The sequence below is a fragment of the Coenobita brevimanus genome, chromosome 104 (assembly GCF_032717465.1).
Source record: "Coenobita brevimanus isolate Jiangsu-jjx chromosome 104, ASM3271746v2, whole genome shotgun sequence".
NCBI classification, from domain to species: Eukaryota; Metazoa; Arthropoda; class Malacostraca; order Decapoda; family Coenobitidae; genus Coenobita; species Coenobita brevimanus.
The window spans coordinates 18077886-18091777 of record NC_137057.1 but is presented as its reverse complement, the minus strand read 5'-3'; the positions used below and the strand labels follow the sequence as shown (position 1 = coordinate 18091777).

At 43.8% G+C, this 13892-nt stretch overlaps 1 protein-coding gene across 1 annotated transcript; it reads right to left on the bottom strand.

Annotated features, from left to right (window-relative positions):
* Positions 1-3389: 3389 nt before the first annotated feature.
* On the bottom strand, positions 3390-12660 carry LOC145416034 (glutamate receptor ionotropic, delta-2-like). Its single transcript, XM_080285134.1, has 6 exons — positions 12430-12660; positions 10823-10967; positions 9938-10163; positions 7726-7849; positions 5303-5466; positions 3390-3618 (listed from the first exon to the last, which is right to left on the bottom strand). The coding sequence occupies exons 1-6, from the start codon at positions 12658-12660 to the stop codon at positions 3390-3392; spliced, it is 1119 nt and encodes a 372-aa protein (XP_080141260.1).
* Between the last annotated feature and the right edge of the window lie 1232 nt (positions 12661-13892).

Sequence of the window (13892 nt, the reverse complement as noted above, 5' to 3'; positions counted from 1 at the left end):
CGAACCCTCCTGTAATTTAGGTGAGCAAATGTAATTAATGGTAGACCTGTTTGTATTTTGAATTCTCTCCGGTCCGCGCAACTCACTCGCCTGACTCTGATCTTGCATTTGGCTCTCTCTTGTATTTTGTTTTTCTCTTGGAAGGAACAGTTCTGCGGGCTCCTGGCCTTTGGTTCCTTCTTCCTCACATAAAAAAAAAAATAGCGGTAGAGGGTTAAAGATGCTGGTATTGTTCCCTAGTCCCATGGCTGATGCATACCTGAATAAAGTTATCTGTAATAATAATAATAATAATAATAATAATAATGATAATAATAATAATAATAATAATGATGAAAATCCATCCATCCATCCATCATCCAATCCTACGTTGCCCCATGAGAAGCGTAGGAGCCCGGGGCTGGGCCAGTTGGTCCTGATTTTTAAGATGAGAGTGAACATTTAAGATGAGAGTTAATAAAAATACATAATAATAATAATAATAATAATAATAATAATAATAATTAATAGAGTTGTTTGGACCATGGGAGGGGCAATATCTGTGTCAGTCCTCGAGTATTTATGTGACAGACTCAGCTGAAGAAAATAGCAGGGTAGGATTCTCAAAGGTATTTAAAATGTATTCCCTGTTGTGTCTAAGTTCCTGCAGGAGGGGTCAGCGACAGTAGAATATTTCCCTGTCTTGTACTCTTTCCTCAAAACAATTCCTGGGCGTGAAGGGAAAATACTCTTGGTGGTCGGCTGTTTGGAATAAAGACATAGAAAGAAAATGGTAGTATGGTGCAAAAAAAACATGATTATGGCGGGGAATTCATCGTAAATATGTCTGAGCGTCCCACCCCTGGCTTCAGAATAAAATAGTAGAGTTTTCCCAGCCATGTGAGGGTCAGTGGTACCCGTAGTAAGACTCTGAGGTTCGTATGACTGACCCTCAACTGAATAGCATCCGTCTCCAACGAGACTAAAATACGTGAGTTGTCTGGACCATGAGGGGGTTAATAAATATAGGAGGTCCTCACTGTAATTCACCTGTGTCCATTTATGTCCAGATAAGATATACAGATTTGCTAGATAAGTTGCACTGCTCACTGGAAGTTTTAAACGTAGAGTGACAAACGGTTGGTGTTTGAATTATGGGATGGCCCAGAGAGATGTAGGGAGATTTAGGAGTTGCTAATATCTCTCCAGCCATCTCTCTGTTTGTGCCGTTTTTACACTGCTACATTTCTCCTCTTCCTCCCTCTTTTATCTCCCAGCTCATTCTAGTAATTTTTTCCTTCAGATGATGTTAGTTCAGTCAGCCTCTTGCCTACACCAGCCACCAACATAACGCCACCCTCTTCCCTAAATCACCTTCCTGTTTACATCACCATTAACATCCCTTCACCATTCACCCGCCTACACCACCCTCTCACCTACACCACCCACTTAGGTAGATGGTGTGTTTCTTAAGCTCCAAGGTGTGTTTTTCGTTTTCATTCTTGTCATTTCCGGATGATCGTGTTCAGTTGCTAAAGATCTCTCGTACAGAACAGTATTTAACCCTTGCAGCTCAGTTTCTCATCGCTGTCTGTTCTAACCCTTCCAGTTCAGTCTTTTATAAGGTGAATAAAATCATCTGAAGGTTGCAAGAATTAGATTTCAAATACATCATTGGAGTGAAGGACTGTTAAGGTAATTGACTACTTGGCCCCAGTTAACAGTAACAGTTGTATAGAAGACATTGTGATGCTTTGGAACACATCCATCCATTGTTATTACTATTATTATTTTTTCCATCGGGAGCATAGGGGCCCAGGGCTAGGCTGATCAGTTCTGATTTTTAAGGTAAAGGTGACCAGTCTCACTCGTCCTGAAGTGGCATTATGTGAGCAGTAAACCCCCCCCCACCCCACACATGGAAAACCATTAGGCTTGTCACTCAGTGTAGTCACTTGAAGGCAGTGTTACATGAGCCAATGGATGATGGTTGTCCCCCCAACTACCACCTAACACATGCCTGACTTATAGCGAGGACTTGCTGTGTTATCTACCTACTAAGGATACGCTATTGTAGCCTTTAAGTAATGTGTTATGCATCTGCCTAATAATGAATCCACTTTTAATCACTCTGTAGTCAGAACTGTATAAGGTATGAAGATATATCACATATAAATATATTTCAAAGTACAGTGTATATATATGCATTTTTTTTTTTAATGTGGTATCAGGAGTCCTTGGGCTTGAGTGGTGAGTGTGTGACCCATTTCACAGGACCTGCTGTTGATTAGTTCTCCCTGTTATGTCTATCTGTTTTCTTGCTGTTGGGTCAGGCGTCACCCCAGCCTTAGGTGGGAATATTGAGGTTGGGCTGCGGCCGCTGCTGTTTTTTTTTTTTTTTTTATATATATATACTTTCTGTCCAAGAAGTATCTCATGACCTGGATGAAATTATTTGTCCATAACCAGAATAAAATATAAAATATGTTATTGAACTGAATGGCTTAACCCTTATAGTGTAATTACTTAGCTTTTCTGTCTTGCTATACTTAAACAACGGTTCAGCTTTGGAGGAAGATTTTGAACTGGAGATGTTCGGTATACCATGTATTAACTCCTTCAGTGTGAGAGACCTTTCCTAAGTTGAAGAAAATTGTCTGTCACTAGCCAGTATAATCTTTCTGAAAATGTCACTGGATCTAAAAGGTTGGCCTCACTACTCTAGCGGCAGTCGCTAAATTTTTATGTTAGCTACTGGACTCTTTTTTCACCTTAACTTGGCTCAGATTCTTAACCATTTGTAGCATATATTTATTACCTCCTCTATGGCGGTTATGTTTTACCCCGCATTGGTTATCTGTCTGTTAGCAGGATTACTCAAAAAGTTATGAATGGATTTTGATGACATTTTGTGATAGGGAGGACCCTGTCAAGGAAGATATGATTAAATTTGAAAAGGGATTCGATTCGGATCCTTTTTTGCAGCATTGGCGGGCCTATGCACTCTCAGAATGCTTTCTAGTTGTACATAGTACAATGCAAGAAAATTAATGTTATGGCTCTACAGTACATCCCTCCTAAGCATTTCTTTGCAATCACCACCATATTATTGTGCTGATCTCATGCCATAACTCAGGATTCAAGATGGAGAGATGGCAAATTTAGGCCAAGTTAGAGTAAAAGGAGTATACCAGTTGATTTTATATAATTTGGAAAACTGTAGTCATTATAATGTTCTGAACACATATTCAGCTCAAACGTTCATCCCTCCCTATCTGCAAGTTCGGTGTACGCGGGAAAAGGGCTTCAAAAAGACGCAAATCTCCACTAAATGAATGAACTGAATGAAATCTTACTAAACTTCATGAAAATCTCTATCTAGTGAAAGTGAATGAAGTACAGTTGTGAGTTTAAGGACAGGTGATCATCTCGGAGACAAACGTAAGAGCCGAGATGACGACACCGACGCCCAGGATGCAGAAGGCGCTTTGTAAGTCCTCTGTGCTGAGTGGCCTGAGAGTACTGCGGCCAGTGGGGGGGCCTCTGGTGGCTACTCGGCCCTGAGCCATGCGGTACCTCGATATTTCCTCCTCCCTCCACCTCTCCACCAGACCACTCTCAGTCATGTGGCTCAAGTACCTGAAAACAAATACTTTCAAAATCTTTCTGGCGTATACGACCATGCGTCTCTAAAAATCTTACTTTGGACAACAAAAATATCACTATAGGACATTCACTTGACCCAGATTTTTTTTAAACTTTTGGAGCTTATTTCACGTTGCACAGTGGCAGAATAAGACAGTGCTATGGCTCTACATCCTTTTCTAGAACCCCTTCGTGACTAGCATCAATCTAATGTTCCATCTCGTTCAGTGTAGGGAGATGGCAATTCTAGGACGAGTTAGTGTAATCCTAGGCACTGACATCGAAGCAGGGCGAGGAACGTTGGGGAATTTTGTATTATCTGTAGTTTGTGCTGGCAGACTGTTTCGCGTGGAATATACAGTTCAATTAGCCACAGAATATAAACCCGTGACTGTGTGTGTGTGTGTGTGTGTGTGTGTGTGTGTGTGTGTGTGTGTGAAGAGGAGGTCCAACTGCAATTTCTGTCATTCGTACATTACATTTACTTTGTCATTTCAGCTGATATTTAACAACTTAATTCATGTTCATATCGCCAACAAACATGTCCCAGGTTCACATGTGGCTGACTGTACTATCTATCTATTGCCAGACGCCTTAATCCCGTAAGGGGTGGCCACAAACAAATCGCCTCCATGTCGCCCTGTCCCCCGCCATTTCATTGCCTTGCTTCCAGCGTACACCCCCCTCTCTCATATACTCTCCACTCCATCCCTCCATCTCATCCTTGGCCTCCCCCTCTCTCTCCCCCCCTCCACCTCACATACACGCTCCTCGTCAGTCTCTCATTCTGTACACTGCTGCTTATTCAGTCAAGTGTACATTCGCGATCCCTAGTTTCTATACAAGGATGGTGTAAGGCGTGGGTGGTGGAGCTGCCTGGTTATACAAAAGTCCCTCAGCTACTTTCCTATCCCCCGAAAGGAGGATGGTGAACTGCAGAAGGACAGATTTAGCCTGAAGTCCACCGGGTTCACGTTTCACATGAACCTGGAGCTGCAGCTGCTACTGTCTTTATGCAACTCCAGCATCTGTTCCTCTGGCATTTCTCCAGCCTCGCCCTCAACTTTCCTCTCGCCAGGCAGGTAGAGAAAAGCATCCTAACTACACTCCTTGCCCATGATCTCTGCCGTGTGGAAAGTCTCTCTCTCTCTCTCATTTGAAACTGACTGGAAGAGTGTATGTGGGTGAGGTGGAGAGGGGGGGGGGAACCAAGGATGAGATGGAAGGATGGGATGGAAAAATATATGAGGGAGACAGTGAGCTGAAGGGAGGGCAACCAAAGGGCACAGGGCAGGGTGACATGGAGGCGATTTGTTTGTGGCCTTCCGTTATGAGACTTAAATGTCTGGCAGTAGACAGATGGACTGACTAATTCTAAGTAACTTGGCATCTCATCTGTGTTTAAAGATATGATAAACTGTGATTGCTAAACATTCCTTTTCTTGTGTGTGTGTGTGTGTGTGTGTGTGTGTGTGTGTGTGTGTGGTGGGGAGGGGGAGGAGCAGACGAAGGACGAGGAGGAGGGACGGGGTGGAGAGGCATATATGAGCGAGAGCTGTATAACCCTGAAGAAAGGACCTGACGGCAGAGGACGGGGCGACGTGGAGGCGATTTGTTTATGGCCACCCCAGGATAAAGATCTAGCTATACAGAAACAGAGTAAATTCTTCCACTTCACCTGTTGAAGATCGGATGCCACGGCGTTCCTCTCTGAAATGCCCAGGCGAGGATGTAAGGATGAATTTTCTCTTCCACGTAGTACAGGTCGCGCACTGGCCACTTGGAGGTTTCGTACTCAATATATGCCGTGCCCTCGATGAACACGCCCCTCTCGTCTATCACCTGAAGGAATTTATATGTGTGTTACTTGAGACAATGTTCCTTAATATTGTCCTAAAACTAAAGACAAAATCGTTCCTTAATATCGTCCTATAGAGACAAAATCGTTCCTTAATATTGTTCTATAGAGATAAAATCGTTCCTTAATATTGTTCTATAGAGACAAACTCGTTCCTTAATATTGTCCTATAGAGACAAGATCATTCCTTAATATCGTCCTATAGAGACAAGATCGTTCCTTAATATCGTCCTATAGAGACAAGATCATTCCTTAATACTGTCCTTAAACTAAAAACAAAATCATTCCTTTTTATAGAGAAAATCATTTCTTAATATTCTCCTAAAACTAAAGACAATACCGTTCCTTAATATTGTCCTAAAACTAATGACAAAATTATACAACTGCTCTCTTATTCCTTCGTATTGTCTTAAAACATACATTTGCTGCCAATTTTTTAAACCAAAACTCTCGCATGACGTCAAGGGAGGGACGAAACCACCGCCCCCGAGAACGCCAGCCCTTCAGTCGACAGCTGGAGGGGGGAGGGTGCACTGCGTCGCCCGTGAGTAGTCTTTTTATTTGCATTTTCGCCTATTGGTAAAATATAGGTGCCATGTCCTGCTGTTGTGCGGTTTCTGGATGCAAGTCTGTATTTGGTAAGGATGGAAATGTTTTATAAGTCTCTAAAAGATGGGGAACGGTGCATGTAGTGTAAGAGAAAGGAATTCATCAATCCAGCCACCGTAAGGATATGCAGCCGCCATTATTGAGCAAGTAGTGTATGAAAGAAGCCTGAAATACGAACTTCTTGGCCTACCAGTACCTCATATGCAAGTTTTAATCAAGCCAGGAGCATTACCAATTAACTTACCCACCTGTGAAAGTGAGTTCTAGACCTTTACCTATCTTGTTACATCATATATTTATTGGTACTATTCTCAACAGGCCTAGAAAGTTAACCTACACCAAATAATATAATTTTAAATGAGACTAAGAAGTGCAAAGTTATAGGCATAGTGATTTGTGCAACTGCTGGTAGGGTAATATTTGTGTATAATATATTGTAAGGTATTTTTTTTTTAGCATATATTTATACTAGAAAACCTCCACTAAGCATCTCTCCTTCAAATAAATAATGTAACTCCTAATATTGTCTCTATTCAGGCAAGTCGTCCGATACATTATGAATATACTGAATTTACACCGATAGTGCTTAAACGCCATGTATGAGAGCTTAGGCCCGATTATATTGGTGTTCTGGCTATGCATTGTTATTTCAGGAATATAAATTAAGTTTTGTAATAATGAAGGGCATGATAAGCATAAATTCAGTGGGGGGGGGGCAGTTTAGAATACAGGGGGGGGGGGATAGTGACTCGTGAATTTCCAATAACTACCCTAATATCACTTTAGCTTAAGTAACGTTAACATTTTATGGGAAAATGTTCGAAGCGCTGATATACACGACAGAACTCATACAAAACATTTAATAATTTGTAAGTGCTTTTTATTAGAGGATAACCAGTGACAATAGGAGCAACTCAAGCAATTATATTACATCAATTGTTTTATATCATCAGTTTGGCAGGACGAAAGTAATCAAATTAATGTGTACACGGAAGAAGTGTGTGGTAGTGTGGGGTGTTGTGGTAGTGTGGGGTATTGTGGGGTGTTGTGGTAGTGTGGGGTGTTGTGGTAGTGTGTGGTAGTGTGGGGTGTTGTGGTAGTGTGGGGTGTTGTGGTAGTGTGGGGTGTTGTGGTAGTGTGTGGTAGTGTGGGGTGTTGTGGTAGTGTGTGGTAGTGTGGGGTGTTGTGGCAGTGTGGGGTGTTGTGGTAGTGTGGGGTGTTGTGGTAGTGTGGGGTGCTGTGGTAGTGTGGGGTGTTATGGTACTGTGGGGTGTTGTGGTACTGTGGGGTGTTGTGGTACTGTGGGGTGTCGTTGCAGTGTGGGGTGTTGTGGCAATGGTAATAGTAATAGTAGTAGTAGTAGTAGTAGTAGTGGTGGTTGGTGCTGCTGCTGGTCTTGTTGTAGCTTAAAATTCATCTGAAACGTGAAACCGGTGGACTGCAGGCTGAAGTTACCCCTCTATGCTAGTCCCCCATCCTCCTTTCAGAGGTAAAGAGAGGGCTGGGGGAAATATGCAGAACAAAGCACAGGGGCCGCTCGGTAATATCGGTGCCACCACGCGAAGGAGTCCATGAAAGAGAGAGAGAGAGAGAGAGAGAGAGAGAGAGAGAGAGGGGTTCGTAAGTCCACCCACCTTGTCCCTGATGTCTTCATAGGTGAGAAGGAGGGTAAGTTTTTGAACTAGGCGTCTGTACACAGGATCCTCAGACGTGGCCATGACGCCGGGCAGAAAAGAGCCGTATTCACACATGTAGAGCCTGAGACGTAATCAATCAATCAATCAGTAAATTAATCATTTCCTGTGGCACCCCACGGGATGCACAGGGCCTCGATGAACTCTCTCCACCAATATTTGTCTCTTGCCATCTCCTTCAGGTCCCACCAACACTCCTCTCCTGCTTCTTTTTTTATTGTCCTCAACCAGGTTTCCCTCGGCCTACCTCTGCCTCTTCTTCCTCTAGCAGTCCACTCTGGCACATCCTCTATTAAACTGCCTTCTTTTCTATATATGTGCCCCAGCCATTCCCTCGGCCTACCTCGGCCTCTTCTTCCTCTAGCAGTCCACTCTGGCACATCCTGTATTAAACTGCCTTCTTTTCTGTATATGTGCCCCAGCCATTTCCAGCGAGACAGTCTCACATATTCCTTAACTGGTTCCACTCTCGTAATATCCCTTACTCTTCCATTTGTAACTCTCCTGCCACTTTACCCCAAGTACCCTTCTCAGTATTTTACTCTCAAATGTAATACCAGAGTTTAATATTAAATGCTACACCCTGCAAATGCTTTAATATTCGGGAGAAGACGGTTTTTATTCGCTGGTTAATTACAATGCTTGATCTTCCCGCCATTGTTTACTGTTTACACGCGCATCTGAAATCGCCCACATTATCGTATCTCTAGACGCGGTTAATGTTTATATTATTTTTGTATATGAACCTTCTAGCCGGAATTTCTTTGTTTTCTTTCATTTTTCTTTTTCCACCTCCATTCCTATCACACCTGTCATATATAACTGTGAATCATCTGTATCCCGTCTCCTTCCGCACACGGCCTTCGTATGAGTCTTGGAGAAGCAAGGTGGATATAGGCATCATATTTAGTGAAAAATGGACAGGGGGAGCTTGTAAAATCGGCAGGTAGGATGGAAAAAAGCAAGGCAGGCAAGAGCGTACAGAGAAGAAGGTAGGGAGGTCAACGAGGTGAGGAACAACGACCTATACTGGTGTGGGGATTGTCAGCCAGTATCGTCTTCATCCGCATCGGCTTCAGAAGTGAGGTTGTGGTGGGAAATGCAGGAAGATAAGGCACTAGGGAGATAGGAAGGGAAGGAGGGAGGAGGTGCAGAAGGCAGAGGGTGGCAAGGAACTGCTGGGGTGAGGAGGGGAGAGGGAGAGAAGAGGGGAACGGTTTCATGGAGTGCAGAGAGGCCATCTTCTGCTGCGTACCGCTATATTGTGCAGCCTGGGGGAGAGGGAGGGGAGTCAGCGTGGCCTGGTGGTAACTGATATGCAGCTGAATATTCCACGCAGCATGCGATGGGAGTGGAGTCAGCCTACATGCACTGTGTGTGTGTGTGTGTGTGAAGAGAGCGTAATGTAGAGTGTATGCAGAGTACACATGTCCACACGCGTGTCACATAGCCGGTGTGGGTGCAGTGATATGGGTTCCTGGGACGCCTCTGTTGACGTGAAGTACATGGCGAGTGTCACATAATGCGTATGCGGCACTCAGTCAAGCCAGCCATGTTTCAGGCCACTGCATATCCTTCCTACATTCTCCCGGTGTCTACTTCTTAAATTTAAATCCAATCTGATCAGTGATTTGGCGGGAAATGGAAGATATCTATGGTAAACAATGAATGCGTCTCTAAAATGGTTCAACAGATCAAATTCAAATCTTGCTTTTCGTTCTGTCGTTGATTTTACCCACGAAAGTTGATCCTATTCCAGTCACTGATTTGAACGGTTACGGAAAATGATAATTCTACCCGCCTACCCCTCTGCTACGTCTCCTAGGCATAATCTTAGAGAGTTTATCCTGTTGACATAAACTTAACGCTGATTAGATAGTGAAAGATGGTTAAGTAGCTGTGGTTAGTTATAAAGGACGAGCATACATATATACGTACACACACACACACACACACACACACACACACACACACACACACACACACACACACACACACACACACACACACACACACACACACACAAACACACACACACACACACACACACACACACACACACACACACACACACACACACACACACACACACACACACACACACACAGAAGCCAGCTCCCAGCGTTTACACCCGTGCCGAACCGAAACCTACTTCTGGTCTGACGCCGCCAACTGCCGTAGCGTCTTTATCTTGGTGGCTGTATCTGGTATGGTGATGTAGGCGATGATGTTGGTGACGTAAGAGGAGGCTAATACCAGCGATACCAGCCACCAGCACACCAGGAAGGGACGGATACCAGGAGAAGATGGTATGCGAGGGACGGATTGGTTTAGCAGTGCGCGTAACATCCACACTAGCGTTGACACCACGTCGATCTCTGAGTTATACCAGGGAGTGAGTGTATGGCTGGTATTATTATTATTATTATTATTATTATTATTATTATTATTATTAGCAGCAGCAACATTATTATTATTATTATTATTATTATTATTATTATTATTGTTGTTTTTGTAATTATTATTATTATTGTTGTTATTATTATTATTATTATTGTTGTTGTTGTTGTTATATTATTGTTATTATTATTATTATTATTATTATTATTATTACTATTGTGATTATCATTATTATTATTATTATTATTATTATTACTGTTACTATTATTATCATCCATTCATCCATCCATCATCCAATCCTATATAGCCCCATAAGGAGCGTAGGAGCCCGGGGCTAGGCAAGTTGGTCCTGACATTTAAGATGAGAGTGACCAGCCTCACTCATCCCTGAGTGGCATTACGTGAGCAATGAACCCCAACCACCCCTTGGATATAAACTAGCTCAATCTTACTGGAGAGCCGTAATTACCCACTAAATAGGTAGGTAGGTAGAGAGAAATAGGTAGATAGATATATAAACAAAAATAGGTAGACAGATAGATAGATATAGATATTGAGGGAAATAGATAGGTAGGTTGACAGATACACAGATAAAAGGAGAGAGAGAGAGAGAGAGAGAGAGTCGGCCACTACTCACTGTTATTGTAGACGGGGGAACTGTCCTTCAAGACGAGGAGGTGGAAGAAGAGGGTGATGATGATGATAGTGAGAGCTAGGGCGCCCCAAGTCAATCCGGTGAAGGGATGGAACACGGCATGCCAGCGGGGAGGCAGTGGCGGCAGCTGGAGGGACATACCACACTGAATATAGCACAGATGGGGCAGCTGGTGGGGCATACTGCACTTTAATATACACAACATTCGCCATATTCGACACAAAAAATAATATAATACCAGTAAGCATAATAAATCGCTAACAGGATGGTGTTAGGAAATCCCTTATGGCACCTAGAATACACCCCAACGTTAAAGAGAATACTGAAATGTAAAATCCAAAATAAATCGCCGAGAAGATCACGCTGCGAAGTCTCCTGTGGCACCTCCGTTATCATCATCATCCCAGTTAAATTTTCCCGCCAAAGATGGGATGAGGAAGGGCCGAGGGAGCAAGGAGAGAGAAAAGGGAGGCCAGAGGGAGAAGAGATCAACATCATGGCTACTGAAACGGGCCACACACTCATTCCCTCACTAATTCAAACCCCCGGAATCCTGACGTCACAACACAGGCACACAGAACGCGGCCCAAAATCCCAAAATCTTGAACACAGCCACACAGAACGCGGCCCAGAATTTAAAAATCTTCAACGCGGCCACTCAAAAGACGGCCGTACATCTATAAACCTTCTTTTGTTGTGTTAGCGCGTTGTACCTTTCACAACAATAAATATTTCCATTCAAATCTAAAAATCTTAACCACGGTCACTCAAAAGACGGCCGTGCATGTATCTATCTATCTATTGCCAGACGCCACAATCCCGCAAGGGGTGGCCATTTGACTCTGAGTTATTTGTTTTACGGGGAGGGGCACTAACCCTCCACCAACCCACTTGTTGACACGTAGGGAGCACGTATGGTTTGGTTATATGGTTACCACCCAGCGTTGTAAATGGTTTCTTGGCTTACAGGAAACCATTTGGCTTGTCACTCAATGTAAAGCCACCTGTAAAGGAAAGATAAGCAATAAGAAGTGACAGGAAAGATGGGAGAAATAGGAAGAGAGGAAGGCAGGCACAGAAAAAGATTGATAAAGGCTAAGGAAGAAGTAGGCAGCACTACATCAAGTGAGTGGATGATAGTGAGAAATAGGAAGAGAGGAGGGCAGGCACAGAAAAAGAATGATAAAGGCTAAGGAAGAAGTAGGCAGCACTACATCAAGTGAGTGGATGATGGTGAGAAATAGGAAGAGAGGAGGGCAGGCACAAAAAAAGAATGATAAAGGCTAAGGAAGAAGTAGGCAGCACTACATCAAGTGAGTGGATGATGGTGAGAAATAGGAAGAGAGGAGGACAGGCACAGAAAAAGAATGATAAAGGCTAAGGAAGAAGTAGGCAGCACTACACCAGGTGAGTGGATGATGGCGAGAAATAGGAAGAGAGGAGGGCAGGCACAAGAATGATAAAGGCTAAGGAAGAAGTAGGCAGCACTACATCAAGTGAGTGGATGATGATCGCCACCACCGTGCATCTAAAAATCACATTAATCTAACGCCACAACAGGGCCGTGCGTTTAAAATTCAAAATCTTACCCTGAGTACGGCGCTGAAGGAATCTGTAGCGACGGGCACGGAAAAATCCATGACCTTCACCCTGTCGTGCATGAGGGCGAACGTATTGATGACTAAGTCCTTCTCTCGCCGCACCAGCTGCCCCGCCAGGCCACTCCAGCTGCCGTTACTGTATTCCGCCCACTCTTCGTCAGGCGTTACCGGTTGGACCGTGTAGGTGAAGTTCAAATGACTGACTAACGCATCCATCATCGTTATGCCGACGCCGATCGCTGTGGTGTCTGTGGATGGATGGATAGATAGATGGATAGATGGATAGCTGGATGGATGGATGGATAGGTGGATGGATGGATAGATGGATGGATGGGTAGACTGACTGATAGACGGATGAATAGATGGATGGATAGGTGGATGGATGGATAGCTGGATGGATGGATGGATGGATGGATGGATAGATGGATGGATAGTTGGATGGATGGATGGATAGATAGATAGATAGATGGATGGATGGATAGGTGGATGGATGGATAGATAGATAGATGGATGGATAGACGGATAGATGGATGGATGGATAGATGAATGAATGGATGGATAGTTGGTTGGATGGATGGATAGATAGACAGATAGTTAGTTACGCAGACAGATAGACAGTTACGCAAAGATAAACAGAATCCTAACTCGTGGTTGCATGTAATCGAGTCTCCTTGGTTACTAGTCAAAGTTTCCCTTATATATCTATCTCTGTCTGTCTATCGCCAGACGCCCTAATTCCGTAAGGGGTGGCCACAAACAAATCGCCTCCATGTCGCCGCCCTGTCCCCTTCACTGCCCTGCTCCCAGCTCACACCCGCCCTCTCTCATATACCTCTCCACTCCATCCCTCCATCTCATCCTTGGCCTCCCCCTCCACCTCACTCACATACACTCTCCTTGTCAGTCTCTCACTCTCCATTTTACGACCATAGGAAATAATAGATTTTTTCCCCGATACTTACTTGTGTTATCAGACCAGTGTGGCGACCATCATCCACTCACTGGATGTAGTGCTGCCTACTTCTTCACCTTTATCATTCTTTTTCTGTCTGCCCTCCTCTCTTCCTATTTCTCACCATCATCCACTCACTTGATGTAGTGCTGCCCAACGCATCCTTCACCTTTATCATTCTTTTTCTGTCTGCCCTCCTCTCTTCCTATTTCTCACCATCATCCACTCACCTGATGTAGTGCTGCCTACTTCTTCCTTCACCTTTATCATACTTTTTCTGTCTGTCCTCCTTTCTTCCTATTTCTCACCATCATCCACTCACTTGATGTAGTGCTGCCTACTTCTACCTTCACCTTTATCATTCTTTTTCTGTGCCTGTCCTCCTCTCCTCCAATTTCTCCCATCTTTCCTGTCACTTTTGTTACTCTTCTTTCCTTCACAGGTGGCTTTACATACAGCAATAGTTCTTAACCTTTCTTGAGTCACGGACCCCTTCGCG